Source organism: Protopterus annectens, chromosome 1.part1 (assembly GCF_019279795.1).
Source record: "Protopterus annectens isolate FY-2018-M chromosome 1.part1, PAN1.0, whole genome shotgun sequence".
NCBI lineage: Eukaryota > Metazoa > Chordata > Ceratodontiformes > Protopteridae > Protopterus > Protopterus annectens.
In genome coordinates this window covers 1,037,764,393-1,037,784,526 of record NC_056726.1, presented here as the reverse complement: position 1 = coordinate 1,037,784,526, position 20,134 = coordinate 1,037,764,393, and the positions used below count along the sequence as shown (strand labels likewise).

At 40.0% G+C, this 20,134-nt stretch overlaps 1 protein-coding gene across 2 annotated transcripts in view; it reads right to left on the bottom strand.

Moving 5' to 3' along the window:
- The window catches only part of LOC122808819 (deleted in malignant brain tumors 1 protein-like), a 612,008-nt gene that overhangs the window by 193,391 nt on the left and 398,483 nt on the right, over positions 1 to 20,134 (bottom strand). For both annotated transcript variants that reach the window (XM_044079898.1, XM_044079889.1), the window contains exon 8: positions 2,587 to 2,904. In XM_044079898.1, coding sequence (XP_043935833.1) covers positions 2,587 to 2,904 — 318 coding nt within the window. The remainder of the gene's footprint in view (positions 1 to 2,586; positions 2,905 to 20,134) is intronic.

Here is a 20,134-nt window from a genome sequence, read left to right as displayed (position 1 = left end):
AAAGTCAACTAAGTTTAACAGGCATGACCTCCCCTTGACAAAGTCAAACTTGGTGGGGTTGAGCTTTTGGGGATTTCTTATGTCTTTATTAATAAGGTCCATGATGATTTATTCCATGGCCTTGTAGATAAGGCTGGTCAGGCTAATGGGTCTATAGTTCCAGGGGTCCATGGATGCACCCCTTTTGTGCAAAGGGATGACAGTAGCTGTTTTCCATTCTGCTGGAAAGAAGTCAGTGCTTAGGCCGTGATTGAAACGTGTGCCCAATGACGATGCAAGTTCCTGTTTTAACCCATGTAAAATGCAGCCTGGGATGTTGCCTGGTCCCAAAGAGGCTGTGTTTCTGGCCTTGGAGAGGGTATTTAAGACATTTTCCTCAGAGATACTACATGGAGGACAGGTGTTAGGAATACTGTGGAGTATATGTGGTGGGGACAGGACAATGAAGTTTTCACTGAACCTGTCAGCCAGCAGGTTTGCTATATCCACAGATTCTGTATATGTAGTACTATTAACTACATGTTCAGGGCAAATCTGGGCCTTACCTTTGATGTTATGGATGTAAGTAAAGAATGCCTCGTGGTTATCCTTAGTTAGGGAAGCTAATTTGGATACATATTTAACTTTGAAAAACTTCACTTGGAGTCTTATTTGCTTTTTAAGTTAAAGAGGGAGTGTTTCCAGTTTTTAGACCGTTCCTTCCTTCTCTTAGACAACAGTTTCTTTGTCCTATTGTATAGCCTATTAATGGCAGCTGTCCAACAGGCAGGTTTGTTTTTCCTTGATTTCCTTGAAGATCTTGTTTTGGGTCTATCAAGTATGGCAGAGTCAATACAACTGCCCATGTGCTCGTATAAAGCATTGGTGTATAACTCAGCATAGGTGCCTGTTCCACCAGCGGGGGTAGGGGCTATGAAGCTACTTATGCTGTCAGGTAAGAGGCTGTAATTGGCCTTGGAAACGATTTTTAATTTAGTTGTTACTAAAGGGGGGGGTCTTGTTTTATAGTTACTGCTAGTGAGACTGATTTGTGGTCAGATCTCACCAGGGATGGCCACACACTGGGGGTGGTGCAGCAGTCCCCCATGTTGGTGAGCACCAGGTCCAGGATGTTTGAGCCCCCTTGTGGGTGTGTCAATCAGCTGGTTCAGGGCATTGGAGTTAATGAAGTCCAGGAACCTTTGGGCAAGTGAGTTAGAACAAATATAATTTACGCAGTCAATGGATGGGTAATTATAGTCACCCAAAACCAGGGTGTCTGATTGTATCTTGAATGACTCAAGTAGATGTAAGAAGGCTGAGCGGATGTCCTGATTCGTGGAGGGGGTCCTATAGCTGGCAATGACCTGAAGATGGATCTTACCTGCAGTCAATTGGACCTGAAATAATTCAAGAGAATCATGCTGTTTAACCAATCTTCAGGTGTCTTTATCTTTAATGTATTGATACACCACCTCCTTTAGTTCTCACTCCGTCAGTTTGTGGTCTGAACATGTGGAAGGAAATGTTACCTGGTATAGCTGGGATGCTGTCCTTAGCATTCCACATGAAATAATTTCAAAAGGTTGAGTGATTCCTTACTTGAAAAATAATTGGTCTAGAAAACATAAAGTATTCATAAAGTCTTCATTAACTTCCATTATATTCTATTTTTTAAAGTTCCATAGAAGAGATCTCTGTTGTTGTATTTCTAAATCTATACTTGAAATACAGTTCTAGGGGAGTTAACACCAGATCAAGAAGCTAATATTAAAAAAACATGGAAAATATATTATGCACTGCTATCCCAGACTATGGAATAAGCTTTGCTTTACAATCGGGAGAATGCAGTCATTTTGTTCATCCAATGTTGTCAAGTTGTATTCAGTTTGTATAGTGAGAGAGCTGCTGCCATGCTCAATGTTTTCTAGGCAAGTATGGAACAAAGATAGATTGTTAGGACTTTGTTCCATATCATAAACACATGCCAGTGGAAGAGTCACCACACCATGGACTGTATTTTTGGGATGTGGAAGGACACTGCAATACCCAGAGGGAATCCACACTGGTGCATGGATTATGTGCAGACTCTTTAAGGATGGAATCTCAGCTAAGAGCAGAAGCAGAGGACCTCTTGATACAAGGTTACAGTGTTACTTGCTGTGCCACTGTCTTGCCACCATCAGTCACTAATGTCTTTCAAAATTATAACTGAAACGTATGCAAGATGTAGAAAATATCAACATGGGGTTACAGCAAATCAAGCTTCTTGAAAGTCAGTGGGTTATCAGCTTGACAGTCAAACCTCTGAACCTACAAAACTGTGAAACATGCTATTGATCAAAAAGGCCCTTGTTTTCAGAGTCCATATTTAGATAGCAAAATTAAAATGAACAGTGATCAAATAAGGGGATATATGCATATATACACATACATACATACATGTTTTAATAAATACTTTTGCACGCTTCAAAAGAGGAATAATGCATGGACAAATAAACATCACTTAGAAATTAATGTTGAATGCCCATTTTCTTGAAAACTATTCAAATTCAAAACAAAAATGAGTTCAGTTTACTCGTTAGTAGAATAAAGTTATGGAATTACCTGATGAACAAATAACTGCCGCAGTAGCAGAAGAAGAATTAATGTTGTTTGGCATGGTTTTACCACTGCATGAGGACAGACTGTACTCTGCTCCTGAACACTGGATGTCTTTAAACCACATTGAACTGAAAATCGCACCAAATCTAGAGTCCGTAACAGCTGCCAATGCAAATCCATGTCTTTCTGATCGGCATACAACATTTGCATCGTATATATCCCATCCTTCTGTTGATATAGAGCCCCTTGTATTACCATAGGATATTTCAACATTCCCAGCTGTTTGGCTTGTTCCGTTCACAATCCTTACAGAAAAGTAACCTTACAAAAAGAAAAAAAGAAAAGAAAAATAAATGTCAGCTTTTTAGGCAACGCTTGTAAATTGTTATAAATGGAAATGTATATTTATTAAACATCTTCTATAACAGGTATGTTTTTAAATGAAGATTCATAGTGTAAATTTGCTTTCCACATTTCATTTATCGCATCTGTATATAGCTATTTAAGCAAAAACATGCTTTATATTTACATTATATTTCCATGATGGTAGGAGAGAGCACATCTAGTCTATGCTTTTACGTGCATTTAATGTCCTACAAACCTCCACTCCTTCCCCTACAACAAATTAGGAAAGTGTCCTTTATTCTCCACAATATCCTCCTTGGATGCTTCATCTGCAACCATTTTGGCTGTCCAGTGTCCATTCCATGGGTGTACAACTAGCCTAAGAAAAAGTACTTCTGTAAGTCTGGGGAGTGACTGCTTCCAACAGCGCGGCTCATGCTCCCAATCTCTTTCTTCCCTTCCAGTTCTCATCACCCTAACACAGTCTTGTGGACTCATGTCATGTCCCTTTTTTTCTTGTGGTCCATATTGCAAAGGGTAGCATCTCCTCTGATCTCTAGTCATATTCTTTCCCATAGGATCATAGGATCATAGGAAGTCACTAGGCTACTGGCCCTGAGGCCCTTACAAGCCTAGCCAAGAATTTAGCCCATGTTCCGACAAGTCAACACCTGATGCCCCTGTCCAGCAGGGATATAGGTGGAATCCCAGGGGGTGTATTTTCTGTTCCCCATCCAGTTATTCAGGTTGCACTTAAAAAGGGTTAATGAGGTACACTGCTTGACTTGGAGAGGAAATTTATTCCACAAAAGGGGGAGTCTCTGAGACACAAATCTGTCCTGCCAATATGTCCTATTGATGTCACAGACCAGGTTGAGGTTGCGCATCTGGGTAACTGGAGGGGTGCTTGACATGCAGATATCCAGTAGTCTCATCAAGACGGGGTCTGGGATTGCTTTGTATGCCAGACAGAGGTCACCTCTGAGGAGTCTGTAGGAGACTTGATCAGAGGCACAGGACCTATAGCCTATCTGTGTAGGGTATATGTTTGAGGCCCTGGATTCTCCTGGTGAGAAACCTCTGTGGTCTCTCCAACTGCTGCATGAGCTTTATGAGGTACATGTTGAAAGGGGCATTGTACTCAATAATGGGTCTTATAAGGGAAGAATTCAGGGATGTTATGACAACCTTGTCCCCATCCATCCTAAATACCTTTCTGATAGTTTTCCTTTGGGCTCATTTGACCAGCAAGTTGACCTTTGTTTTTATGGCCTCCAGAGCTGCAAATAGTCTGCAAGGTGTGGCCTTTTAATGGTCTGCTAAACTTGGAAATTTACAGCTTTGCTTCAAGAGTTACCCCCTGAAAGATGCACCCTGGTGTTCCATGTTCTGCTTCTACTGCCTTTTGATTCTGCCCCTGTTTGCCCAGTACAGGTGTGATCGACAGACACACAAGGGGACTTTCATACTCTCTTGCCATACATTCTGCTCCCCTCAGTTGATGTATCACACAAGGGTTTTGTGGACTATATGCACTGTTTGTATTTGTTTGCAGCGTGTCCTCAGCACCTGCCTCTCTGCATATTTAGTCAGCCCTTCAAAATCTTTTATTAGAATATCTCCCGATTCCCTACTATTACACCTATCATTGCATAATCAGAACAGAGGATAACCCAGTCCTCTTGTCTCTCAGATATGAATTAGAATAAAAACATTGGCAAAGTTTCCAGAAGGATTGTTGTCACTCTGCACGAGTTGTTACCTCATTGCTTGACATTATCCCACATAATGCAATGTTCTGCATCCTACAACCAAAATAGATCAACAGCTTTGGTTCCACACAACCCTCACCCACATTCCCTGGAACTGAATCAAAGTTCATGGTTAAGGTAAAAAAGATATATGTGCAGGTATACCACTGTCTAGCTCCCCCGCATTCAAGACATAAAATTGGATAATACCTGACTGACATCTCCTTTTGACCAGGAATATATGTTGATCACTGTTTGCATAGTGGTGTCTTCTAAGGAATGAATCATCTTTTCACAAGATTCTTGAAATTATGTCACCTGACACATTTGTTAGGCAAACAGTCCTGCGGTTCCCCTGATTTTATTAATTTCTCCTTGTATTATGGAACAGATCTTGTTTCCTACTCCTTGGACTAATAAAGATCAGTACATTGTTGAAAATCTCTCCTGCAGGGCTAACAAGATAAAGGGATCCACTAAAATACCAAATAAGTTTACTATTACCATAGCTTGTTATAGCTCTCCCCAATCTCTCCTTCTCACAATCAGCCTGCAACTGGTTCCACAGCTATTTACACAGATGTCAGCAAACAGAAATCTGAGATGATAACCTATCATCTCACCTCGCAGTTATTCTCGAAGTTCCCCAAGGGTCTATCCTTGGCCCTCTGCTATTCTCACTTTTCACTAACAACCTACATACTGCCACCACACAAGCATCTCTTATACAGTACGCAGATGACTCTACTCTCATCTGCTCTGCCCCCACTCTACCAGAACTACAACAAATCACACAGGAATCATTCTCTTCTGTAGAAAGCTGGCTATCCAATGCTCAGCTCTTACTCAACCCAAGTAAGACAAAACTTCTCCTGTTCCAACCTTCCAAAGTCACCCAAAACACCCCCCACTTCAACATTCTCGCCAAAGACAATACCATCATCTCTCCATCTGAACATACAAACTTCCTCAATGTGGAAATAGACAACAAACTTAGATTTGACACCTACATATCTCTCACAATAAAAAAAGTTCACAAGAAACTTGGTGCATTATATCGAAGCCACCAATTCCTAACCAAGGCGACTAGAATCTCCATAGCCAATTCCCAGCTAATCTCCACCCTACTCTATGCATCCCCTATACTTATCAACCTTAGACAGACAGACCTACACAAGCTGGATGCCTCCTACCACGGCCATCATTGTATCTCCCTTAAAGAACTAAACTGGCTAGAACTCCCACAACTCCTTCACTTTAATCAACTCACCCTCACACATAAACTTATTAACCACCGCCTTAACATCCCTTCCCTTCAAACTCTTCTCCAACCCTATCACTCCACTAAGCCCCTAAGGTCAAGCAACAAAAAAATCAAACCCAAAAACTCAGCAGGAGAAGCCATATGTTCATGTACCATATCTAAACTTTGGAACAATCTTCTACCCTCTATAACTACTCTACCTTCCAGCAGCCTTTTCAAGACTGCGCTCAAATTCCACTTACATTTGCACTGGCTTTGTCCTTGTTCTAATCCAGACTAACACCCCCACCCTTACCTCCCTCCCCCCACCTAGACTCTTAACCCAACTATACTACCGCCACTACTAACCACAGTCAGAATTAGCTAGTTGTCTTTGCATACTTTAAAATCTTGTCTGACAACTTTGTTACTAATATTATAAACAACAAGAAACTATCTTGACTTGCAACATTTACTGTATATACTGTTGATAATCAATATCTTGTTATTGTATTAAAGCCAACAACCTATAATGTTGTTTACTATTGCTGCAACTTTGTATTTCTATTTATCATGTACATGATGTGGAGCTTTTCTCCACGGGCATCCACTGAAAAAGGACCTGCGTCCAGTCGGAATTTCCCGGTAAACAAATGTAAATAAATAAATAAATATAGTTTAAGTTGAACTGAAAATTATCCATAAACTGATTTTCAAAAGTAGAGTTATCAGTTTCCAAACCACTGCATAATTTATAAAACTATAACTTACAAATATGATTAAGCATATTGCCCAAAAGAATTCTGCAATCTTTCATATTTGGTTCATTGACTAATGCAATTATATTATCTAAAAGGCTACAGTTCTAGATATCATATAACATTAATTAAATGTGTACTAACTGTTTAGAGAGAGAACATTAACTGGAGCAACAAACTAAAGAATAGCTTTCATGTGTTATAATACTTTACCAATGTAAAGCTATAATACATATATAATAAACAGAATACCAATGTAAAGCTATAATACATATGTAATAAACGGAATACCAATATAAAAACTATAACACATATATAATAAACAGAATACCAATGTAAAGCTATAACAAATATGTAATAAACAATACCAATGCAAAGCTATAACACATATGTAATAAACAGAATACCAATGTAAAGCTATAACACATATGGGGTTATCAGAATTGACATATTTAGCTGGCTCCTATAAGGTCTCCTACAGGACAAATGTACTTATTAATTTTTGGTAAAATTTGATGACTTTGTAAAACTAACAAGGCTAGCATCTCTTCTCAGGTAAGACCCATGAGGAAAAAATGAAAACTGCATTGCATATCTATTAGGCTATATAAACTTGCTTTTCAAAACTAAACCTTATGCACTTTATATATATTTTGCTTTATATAGCAAAGAAACAAATAGTGCACTCTATTAGATGAAATACTATTGTAAGCAGATAAGTACAGGGGAGGGCAAGTCAAATAAATGCAAAGACTGCCATTATTAGGAGAAATGTGGAGGTAAACATCATATTCAGGTAACAGAGAAATGGGGAGCTATGCATCATATTCAGGTAACAGAGAAATGGGGAGCTATGCATCATATTCAGGTAACAGAGAAATGGGGAGCTATGCATCATATTCAGGTAACAGAGAAATGGGGAGCTATGCATCATATTCAGGTAACAGAGAAATGAGGAGCTATGCATCATATTCAGGTAACAGAGAAATGGGGAGCTATGCATCATATTCAGGTAACAGAGAAATGGGGAGCTATGCATCATATTCAGGTAACAGAGAAATGGGGAGCTATGCATCATATTCAGGTAACAGAGAAATGGGGAGCTATGCATCATATTCAGGTAACAGAGAAATGGGGAGCTATGCATCATATTCAGGTAACAGAGAAATGGGATATATGCATCATATTCAGGTAATGGAGAAACAGGGATTTGTGCAAGATATTCAGGTATCAGAGAAATGGGGATTTATGGATAATATTCAAGTAATGGAGAAATCATGAGGTATGCACCATGTCTGGTTAAGACAGAAATGGTGAGGTATGCATAATAATCAGGTAACTATATCATAGCATTCAGGTGAATGTCAACTTGCTAATGGCAGTCACTGAATATGTATAATTCAGAAATGCATACAATTTTTGAGATGAACTACACTAAAAAGCTTATCTCAACACCATCATTTCTTAATGAGCAAGTGCATGACTCATGCAAATGCATAAGGACTAGTATTTGGTTTGGATGGCCAGCATGTTTTAGTGGCTACTGTGGAAATCAGTGTCTGCTATATTTTGGGCTGCTGCCCTCCAAATCACAGAAGAGTCCATCAATGCCTGACACACTATCAGCTCCTGAACAAGAACATAACACAACCTACCATGCAGCCGGAGACATCACAAAGAAGGTTGCAAATATGCACCATCCTCAAGTGACAGATCAAACAGGATGCATGAATTTTTATTTCTTATGTCTGATCTAAAATAATGTATTGTATCATATGTTATCACAAGTTTTACTAAGCTACTCTGTATAAGTTAGTATCTCTGATATAAATAATGTACTGTATCTTATGCTACTATTCCATATAAAGTATCTTACGTTACTATTGCCTGTAATGGAGCTTTTCTCCCCGGGCCTCTAATGAAAATGGACATATATCCAGCTAGACTAGCCTGGTCAACAAATGTAAAATAAATAAATAAAATAAATAAATAAATTGTTATGGGACCTGTCAGCATCTGAGTGGGAACTGGTTAGGAATTTTGCAGGGCCTGGCATCATGAATCCTACATCAGTTTCTAGATGTGATGCTGATGCTGTGGAATGTCATATTTGGTTTCCATAGACAGAAAAGAAGAGAAGAGAGAACTACCACTATATGGTTATTTCATGACATAGCTCAATTACCATCTGACGTCCTGGGGGCCAGTGACTGTACCCACATTGCTATTAAGGCCCTAATTTCTTCACATGGTTTCCTACATATCATCTGGAAGGGTTTCCGCTTCAGCAACTAGCAGGTGATGCACGTATTACACATAGGTTCATAGGTTCATAGGTTGGTACTAGGCTATCAGCCCTAGGGCCTATACAAGCCTAGCCATAACAATTCCCTGGCTATTTCTTCCCACACTATTTACTTCCCTGGACCCTGTCTAGCAGGGCGACTGACATGATCACCGGGGTGAATTTCCTTTCTCCCATCCAATTGTCAAGGTTCCTTTTGAAGAGGGCCAAAGAGGCACTCTGCTTGACATGTATGGGCAATCTATTCCAGAGGGTATTATATTCAAAATGTCTGTATACTATGCATATTGCAAAAGGTACTATATACAATGTGTCTGTGCACTAACCAGGAGCTCCTATGATATTAATATTGGGCATATGGCAACTTATATCAAGGATTCATCAGGAAGTCTTTCCTCAGGGTCATTTGGTGGGCAGTGCAGACAGTGTTAACTATAGAGGCCATTAAAGTCCAGAGCCATGAACATAAGCAGCAGATCCCTCATAATGGTGTTTTCTGGTATGTGCTGCAGGTAAAGCCACATATGCCTTACAGCTATGGCTGATGCCCCTAGCAGTAGTCTTCCACAGACAGTGACAAAGGTAGAGTACAACACCACACTGATGCAGACATAACACTTTTAAATAGCATGACTGGAGTGTTGAAGTCCCACATACACAGTATGAGTACATCTGGTGAAGTATAGTGTGCTTAGTCTTGTGCATTATGCCAAATACCATTCTGGTAAGAAAACCAGTATGGCAAGGAGAGGCAGCAGCACCAGCTGACACACTTTTTGCAGCAGTGAAAGCAGACCAGAGGAGCAGGGTAGGAAGTCATCAGAGAACACAGCTACAGCAGCTCCTCATGTAAGGCAGAGGAGGGTGCAATGCATTATGGGATTGGCAAGGAAGTGGCATGTGGTCTACAACTATGAGGAGTTGTGGCAGGACAAATGCAAACTACAGCTAAGGCTGAATCATAATAAATGCAGGTAGTTGAGTTGATTCACTGTTGCAGTCCTCACTTTTAGTATATCCTGTTGCAGGTTGACTGACTGGCTGGCTTAACATCCAGAACTTTAACTTCCCAAGAGTTTTGTCTGAGGCCAATCCACCAGAACAGAAAGACATCGGTGATGTAATATATGTATCTGCTGATGTCAGCTACTACTCTTACACCTTCCTCCCTTTACCCTCTTAGCTCTTGCTGGCCTCTCTCAGTTTCTGACAAATATGGTGGACAGTTTTTTTACATTTTCTCATGCCAATCTGGTTGATATGGGCATCCTGAGACAGTGTAGCAACCGCCTCTTGTACATGGACAACCCTCTACTGCTACCACCTAGGAACACAATTTGTGAGAGATGCAACTACATCAAGTAGCTAGTGTCACTGCTCTCTCCTACACAAGCCAGTATATCTGGCATTGAGAAGGTTTTCAACAAGAACACCACACCTCAAACACCACTCACATCTACAAATCCCCCCCCCCCACATATACGGAGGTCCTCAACACAATCATACCCAAAAAAAGAGACCCAGAGGTAAAAATACACTCGAACTCCACTGCGAACCACACTACAAACCACACATAGTCCACAAACCTGTGTCTCACAGCCACTAAGGCCTAAACATAAACCCAACATATTAGTCATAGGTGACTCCATCGTGAGACACACAGATGTGCCCCTCACCAGGCTGGATAAGGAGAAAATCACAGTTAGTTGTTTGTCGGGTGCCAGAATCTGCCATATCACCCATGCACTCAAGTCTCTCAACAGGTACTGTTACGACTCTGTCATAGTCCATGTTGGCATGAATGACTTGAGCCGTACTCCTTGGACTATATGTAGAGAGACATGATTGAGCTCGCTGAATATGTGTCCCAGACAGGTATGTTCCTAGCCTTAATCAGCATTCTACCATCACCCAGAATGATGCCTCGATGCAAACAGAAAATGATTGACTTTAACAATTGGCTTAGTTTCTGGTGGCATTCCAAGGGGATCCAGTACCTGACAGCCTGGGATGATATGATCAACAGACCACAATGCTTTGTCAAAGATGGCCTGCATCTGTCTCCCTTGGGCTTAATGCTCCTGGCAAAGGCTTTTGCCTCCCGCATAGTGCCTTTTTTAGGCAATTCCATGAGGTCAAATCTATCAACAAGAAAATTTCATCAAAACGTAAATTAAAGGTCATGTTTCTAAATGGTAGAAGTCTAAACATAAACATAAACATTACAAGCATTCTTAACCCTGGAAGATGCTGACATTTGTGCAGTCAGAGAAACCTGGTTCAAAGCTCTGAACAGCACCCCAGCCATACCTGGTTACTCATCCTATTATATTCAGACCCCCAAACTGTAGGCAGCAAAGCAAAAGGAGGTGGAGTTGCAATATATATGAAAGACAGACACACCTCCTGGCTGGTCAAACAGTATGATGCACAGGAAACACTCCAGGTGCAGTTAATGACTGACAAGACCCCTATTCAAATCATAGCTAGCTATAGCCCTCCAACTTTGACTCAAGATGCCAACACCACTAACCTGGAACTCTTCAAATCTATCAAGATTCAACCCTTTACCCTGATCCTGAGCGACTTTAACTATCCAACCATAGACTGGAAGAAATACTCATGCCAAAACACAAATGCCCAGAGATTTCTTGATTTTTTCAATGCAAATGCCTTGGAGTAGCTGGTTGACACCCCCACAAGAGGTGATAATATCTTGAACTTGTTATTACCAACATGAGTAACCACTGCAGCATCACAACAGTGTCATCATCCCTGGTAAGATCCGACCACAAAGCAGTCACTTTTAAAGTCTCCATCTCCCCTGACCCCCCCCCCTCACATCTAGGGTCAAAAAAAACTTCTCCAAAACTAACTACAACCTCCTGAGGGGAGGTATAAACAGATTCACAGCCCCCTCCACATCCACAGGAACTGGCAAATATGTCCAAACCTACACCAAAGTACTATATGAGCATTTAGACAGCTGTATGGAATCAGGAATACCCAACAGGATGAAATCCTCCTCCTCAAGAAAGTGTAAACCTGTCTGGTGGACATCTGCAATAAATAAACTCTATAATAAAAGGACAAAATTGCTGTCCATGACCAAGAAGGAGCAGGTGCCTAATTGGAAGCAATCTCTACTTATTCTGAGCAAGCAAATAAGAGCACTAGTGAAATCCTCCAAAGCAAACTTCGAGTCCCAACTGGCCACAACTACTAAAGACAATCATAAGGTCTTCTTCACATATGTCCGCAATCTCAAGGGAAGCACCCAGATCTGCTCAGAACTGGTGGTCAAGGACACCACATACACAAATGCTGTAGATATAGTCAACCTGCTAGAAGACAGATTCAGTGAAAACTTTACCTCTATGCCCCTCTCATCAGTAAAGCAGGACATCCCCACTACCTGCCCCTCTCCTCTTATCTATGGGGAACAAGTCATCAGCGCTCTCTCAAAGGCAAAAAATACAACCTCCATGGGACCCGATAACATCCCAGGCTGCATCCTACATGAAATCAGGCAGGAACTTGCAGCACCATGAGGCACCCTATTCAACCAAAGCCTGAGTAATGGCATTGTCCCTGCTGAGTGGAGGAAAGCCACTGTCATCCCTTTGCACAAAGGTGGAGAGTCCACTGATCCAGGAAATTATAGACCCATCAGTCTAACTACCGTGATCTGCAAGGCCATGGAGCAGATTATCATGGACCTCATTAACAAAGACATTGGTAACCTCCAGACACTCTTTCTCACACAGTTTGTTTTCATCAAGGGGAGGTCATGCCTGTTAAATTTGGTCAACTTCTTTGAGACAGTCACCAAGGCCATGGATGAGGGGAAGACAGTGCACACTGCCTTCGTTGACTTGACCAAAGCCTTCAATACTATTCCATACTCAGGTATAATAGATAAACTCTCTCAACTAGGCATCGATCCATATGTTACCAGATGGGTAGCAAACTGGCTCACTGCTAGAACCTACCTTGTCAAAGTAGGGGATGGCACCTCAAGCAGTAGACCAGCAAAAAGCGGTGTACCCCAGGGATTGGTCTTGGTGCCCCTGCTGTTTGTCATATACTTTTCTGAGGTGCAGGTCAAAGACATTGAGATATGGCTGATCAAGTTTACAGATGACTGCAAGTTGGGTTCCATCATCAATTGATGTCCCCACAAATTATCACATTGATAATAAAGTCCTAAGCATGCTGTCATTTGGGAGGGACTTGGGGACCCAGTTTGATAGCAAACTGACTTTTGACCACCATATTGCCTCCATTGTATGGAAAGCTTTCTACATGGTCTACCTTATTAGTAAGGATATCTCATCCAGGGCAAGGTGGTCATAACATCCCTGTATTCTTCCCTTATAAGACCCATTATTGAATACAATGCCCCTTTCTACATGTACCTTACAAAGCACATGCAGCAGCTGAAGAGACCACAGAGGTTCATCACAAGGAAAATCCATGGCCTCAAACATCTACCCTACACAGATATGCTAATGTCCCTGTCCCTCTACTCAGTCAACTACAGACTCCTCAGAGGTGACCTCTGTCTGGCACACAAAGCAATCTCATACCCTGCCTTGATGGGACTGCTGCATATCCTCAAGTGAAGCTCTACTCGAGTAACCACATGAGTGACCTCAACCTGGTCTGTGACATCAATAGGACTTGTGGGTGAGACAAATTTGTGTCCCAGAGACTCCCCCTTTTGTGGAATAGACTCCCTCTCCACGTCAAGCTCAGTACTTCATTAACCCTTTTTAAGCACAATCTGGATAACTGGATGGGGAACAGAAAATACACCCCTGGGATTCTACCTGTGTCCCTGCTGGACAGTGGCATAGTGTGCTGACTTGTTGGAACATGGGCTAAATTCTTGGTTAGGCTTGTAAGGGCCTGAGGGCCAATAGCCTAGTAACTTCCTAGGATCCTATGAACAGGTAGATGATGTAGGTTATCTGGACTGCAATAGTGACTCTACTTACACACCTACATTTATGATAAGTTGCAAACACAATTGTACAATGCTCTTCATAACATTGACTGTCATTATCCTCAGCTTTGGGAACATTCCCAAAGCAAAGACAGCATATGGAATGTAGACAGCAGGAACTAGGTGATAGGCCCCTGCTTGATAGATGCACTTAGCAAGCCATTTAGAAAGGGTCTGTTTGTTTAGTGTTTTTTCCCCTATTTATCCTTTGCTAAACTGACAGACAGCTGATCAGACTTTCAAAATTATTTAATTCTGTGAAAATAAAATCTCAGTTGTCTCTGCACATTTAAAAATGAAGGATCCTTTCTACTTTATTATGTAGCTTTGGAAAGAATATTGGCAAATTAATGGCTTGGTTGAAGGACAGTTCTGAAACTACCTTTGACTTGAAGGAAGGAATAGTACAAATAGATAACCATATAATGGCAAAAAACTAAGGAGGTTTCTTTGGCCACCAAGGACTGAAAATCAAAACTCTTTGAGAAAAGGACATAGCCTCCAAAATACCCTATTTTAGGATATAAACCAAAGGGAGAGAAAATTAGCTGACTGAAGAGGTATCAGGGTTAGATTTTCTACGAAATAGTTGAGATTCCATTGTTGAGTTATTTCCTTCCTAGGCAGTCTAAGATGAAGTGCCTCTTTTAAGTGCTGATAAAAAGGAAAACCTACAGTCTAAGGGGTAACCATTTGAAATGTTGGGACCCTCTAGACTGAGTCCCAAAACACAGAGACTGGATGGCTGGAAGAACAGCTGACATATACCAAGTCTGAGATGGTCATTTTCCAGAATATTCCTTTTTTTCCAAGGTATGGTGATCGCTGAGTTAGTATATATAAGTTCAGGGTGTTTATGGGGGGTTGCCTCCTTAGTTTGGAGGTGCAAGGGGGGTTGTCCCCTGCAAAAAAAGGTTTAAAAGAGAAGAGTGACGTTCAAGCTTTTATTTTTGGTTTTTCCTCGTCCGTTGGCACTGAGAATTATGAGTGCTGACATTCCGATAGGGAGCCATCTAGGGGAGGATTTATATTTAGAAAGGCTGACTTTTAGTTTGATTATGGAGTTGTTTGTATTTTGCATCTGAACCAACTCCCCAAGCTTTGTTCCTGTTTTACATAAATTGTCTGGTTGTATGGGGTAGCCATGGGGTAGTGCTGTTGTTTGACTGGGTGGGGCAATTTATTAAGTAAATTAAGACACATTTTGTTAAAAATGTAGTACAATATCATCTAGTGCTTGTAGTTTCTGTTGACTCCAGTTAAAATAATATAAATTAGATATAAATAGTTCATTGCTGAAATTTGATAGGTTGTGCTTAATTTTATGGAGGTGTTATTTAGTTGAGATGTTTGTATTTTTACATAAGTATGAAGATGGTGACTAAGGGCATGGTGCCAGGTTCAGTGATAGTTGAAACTGGAAAGTTTGTTGACCACTACCCAATCTAAAGTGGTACTTTTTTTTTTTTAATTATCAATCCCAGTTGGTGAGGAAATAAGTAAAGCCAAAGAAATTTAATGTGGAAGATTGGAATTCCTTGGTACTGATGATCAGTCTATGTTTATGTCTCTCAAGATAACTGTCTATTGGGGGATTGTGGTGGAAAACCAGGATAGTATGATTTCCAAAGTAGAGCACTTGTTATCCGGGGGAACGTACATTACACATATGCACTGAATTTGATGTGCATTAATGTTTTGGTGGGTTATCACAGTTTAAAATTATTAAAATATGGCACTGACCAAGGACCGGGGAAGATTAATAACAATGGAGCATATTGGTACAACCACTCTTTCTTCTTTGTATAAACAGTCATTCCTATTGATATTATATCAGAAGGAAGGATGTCAGTATCTTTTATATGTGGTTTTATCCAGATTTCAGTGATAGCTACGATGTCAGGGTTATGACGGACAACTGATGTGTGGAGTAATGTGATTTTGATGCAAATTCCATGAAGGTTCAATTTGATTAAGGTTAAGGTTTTATCCTCATTTTCCATAATATTAGTTGTTGTTTTGGAAACAGAGGGAGAAGTTGATGCATTTGGCTGTTGAGGTTGTTCTGGGTTGGGATGAATATCACCACAATGCTGTAGAGTCTGTACCATGAGTTGCTGGGTGGAAGTAGAAGTGGATGGTAGTTTTAATTGTAATCTGAATTTTAATTTATTTTGAGTGCCATATATGCAAAGATGTTTATATTTAAAGAACTGTATTTTAGAAGTATTAAAAATATTTGGAGTAGCAGAGGTAGTCGTAAGGTTGCAGTTTTGTTGGGGGAAGTTAGAGTTACAGGTGAGAATATACAAGCAGGTATAAGAGCATGAAAAGAGGAGGTATTGGACAGAAGGATGAGTAATATAGTTGATAGAAATGGTTGTGAGATCATAGTGAAGAGTGGATGGAAGTACTGGGAAAACGTGTTCTCTATAAACATTGTACGAGTGGGTAGTGGACAAGATGGATTATGGGAAAACATGGTCACAGTAAACGTTGTATGAGTGGGCAGTGGACAAGCTGGACTATGGGAAAATGTGGTCACAGTAAACGTTGTATGAGTGGGTTGTGGACAAGATGGATTATGATGCTACAAGGAAAAGGAATGGTAATGGTTAAGGTAAAATGGTGAAGTAGGAATGGAGTAAAAATGTAGTAACATTTAACATCACCTGCATTTCCTTTACTTTCTGGGCTTTCTCTATGTAATCCTGTAATCACACTGACCAAAATCACACAGGTATAAAAACAAAATTCACTTTCTACAAAAAATAGAATGTACTTATAGTAAGCAAGTAAACAGGCAAGTCCCTCTTCAAAATATCATGAATGAAAGCGTCATTTATATTTGCACACAATAATGCAATCATTGATAAGATCATCACAAATGGTAGAACTGGCTTAAAAAATGTTTGCTTATGTTTAGCAGACAGAGATCTTTACCACTTTCATTTAGAGAGTTTATAACATATTCCACAGTAGACACTGAGGTTCTCCAGCACTAAGAAAAATACCATAACCCCCACCTGGAGATGTAAGTCACATTACTCAGCTACCGGTGTCCTACACCACTGTCTGTTTATAACAAAGATGAAACATTCAACTATTCATGAAATACTACTATTTAGAAACTAGTATGTTCACATGCCCAATAACTCATTCCTGTATTTGTCCATATCTTTAATGGCTTTTTAAATTATGTCCTTCATACAAACAAATAATATCCTCCCCATATTGGAATAAAATACCACCAGTGCTAGAAATTCTTGCTCTGTGTATTACAAAATGGCTTATTAGTAAGTGTTACAGTCAGAGCACAAACAGCTGCTCAAGCAATAACTTTACATTACATATCAGTAGCGTCACCTCCCTTTTGTGCCAGTACCTCCTGCTGTCAGTATCTGCATAAAATGTTTGCATGTGTGTCCTGCTAACATTCCTATACACTCCTTCCTGCACTATTTTCTTACTGCTTCCCTCCCCCTCTACTCTTCTTATAGACGTGCACCTACCTACAAAAAAATACCTTTCTTCCTTGTCCTCTTGTATTGCTCTTACCACCCATTCCCTTGTCTATATCCCTCTATATAAACAACAGTAATGGTTCCGTTGCCGAGCTGACTGCTCTCGTTCAACAACTGAGGAGAGTAGATGATTTAACATAGAAATGACATACTGCAAATTTTGTGGAGCATTCTGTTTCAACAGCCAGTGTAAGGGCTGAACAGCCGTGGCATGTGGATTTATCTTATGCGTCTGTTTCTGTAGGTCCACTCAGAATGTAAGTGAAAATATGCAAAAGCGAAATACTAATAATGAACAAATGAGAAGTAATATGGTCAAACAAGTGCTGAAAACGGTAGTGATTACACAGGAATTCTGCTGTTAACTGAATGATTAAGCATGCCTGTTAATTTGAATACTAATAATGGGAGTGTGTTACCACATACTGGTTCGGACAACAATAGAACTGGGCAAGAAAATATTGTGTTTAACTTAAAAGTGTTTGACCAAAAACTTTTCAAACTTAGGAAACTGCAACTTGAAATTGCATACTTCAGGGAATGTATTTATAGATGGCATATACCACAAGGTCTTGGGCAATGGAGATTTCCTACAGGCTTAGTAAAGAACTTACCTTTCCATCTCGAATTACTGCAACTATTTGATACACAGGGCTGTGTGTTCCTCGAGTTGCTCATCAAACAGTATGAGGGACAGATTGTAGTGCTGAGAAATGATTTGACAGCATTAGAAAATTACATTAAAACGGACACGGACTTTCCTAGGTATAAGTATGAATTTTCCCGGATTTTTACCAGCATTAACAGCACTTTGGTGAAATTAGGGGAAGTTAAATGAAAAAACTATCTAGAGACCAATGGGACTATAGTAATGGGAAGGCTTATGCACTCCTTCCCCCCAGAATATCAGAATGTATACAACAGTGAAAATATGCACCTAGTTGACCAACAAGACAGATCGAGCTCTGAGGTGGATATAAATGAGCAGACGGAAGATACCCAAGTGCAGGGTGGAGCACAAGCATTGGTGAAACATAGTGACCATCTTAGAGACCAGCAGAGGAATGTTAACCAACCCGGTGACTAGGGTTTTGAGTGGGGCAGGAAAAATGGACAAGAGCAACAACAGGGAGGTACAACAACCAGACGATGTCAGAAGAAACAGAATCGGAGACGGCGTTAATTGTGGATATACAACATGATGACAGAAGGAACGAATCCCCAGAGAGAACAGTACCTAAGATCTTGATGAATTCTACTGGGGATTTTAAGATTTATAACTATTCTTCTTATGATGTCCCAAGTGAATTGATTGATATCTTAGCAAAAGGATTATCTTTTGTACCCAATGTATGGGCGGATATGCCTAGGACTTTACTGGACTTACGGATATTCTTGTGTAAGTTGAATTTGACTGTTATTTTGGGCAACAATGGTTATATTAACCAAGACTGTAGAGTGAGTAGTATTTTTAATCCACCATTACAGACTACCCTAAGCCTTTTTGAAAAAATATTTGAGATGGACATTAGGGCAGCCTTAAATAATCCTATGTACCCCTGACCAGTTTGAATAGCATGGATAGTGATAGAGAAGCTTTAGAATTCTTGAAACTACAGGGCGTAAGAGTAATGAAACCAGATAAGGGGATGGGTTGATTTTTATGGATGATGATGACTACAAGAACAGAGTAAAAAACATACTGGAAACAGAAGCTTATACTGGTGCATCTAAGAATGAAGTAAATATAGCTTATCAGAGAGTTAAAACAATAATGAATTATTTATTTCTGGAAGCTACTATTGATATTGATACATTTAACTATTTAAATATGACAGCACCTAGGTATCCGGTTATGTTTGGAGCACCTAAAATACACAAGGATCTAGGTAACCCACCCCTCCAACCCATTGTGGATGGTAGGGGGGTCATTGACCTATGCCTGTGCTAAGCTTCTACACTACAAACTTAAGAAATATCTGAATGGAGAATCACATATATGTTCTGATTCATGGAACTTTGTGGAAGCTATTAGTAATTTCGAATTTGTTGAAACGTTTAATTTCCTTACTATTGATGTATGTGATTTATGCACAGTTATACCCCTGGAATTGGGTATCTCTTGGACTAGAGAATTTTTATTTAAGAAAGGGGTAGACTCTGAAGAAATTAATTTGACCAAATGTTTGTTGGAAATTATTCTCTCCAACAACTTTATTTGACAATTCTTTCTACCTTCAGAAAACGTGTATCACAATGGAATCACCATGTGGGAGCAGTTTTGCCAGTTGTGTTATGGCTCATCGGGAGCAGGAATTACTTTTTCCAAACCACATGTTTAAAGAAAAGTCCATGGGTACACACGATACCTGGATGACATTTTTGTCATCATTAAAGGTGATAAGAGGGTGGCAAATTAATTTGTCAATGAAATCACTTCATTAACAAACTGTTTATGCATTACATCATCGTTTAACACATCCTCTATTCCTTATCTTAATTTGAGACTAGCCTAGGATAATGTCAGTGGTAGATATATTGCCAACATCTATAGAAAGCCAACATATTCGAATAGCTTCCTACATTACAGCAGCTCCCACCCCAATCACCAAAAATG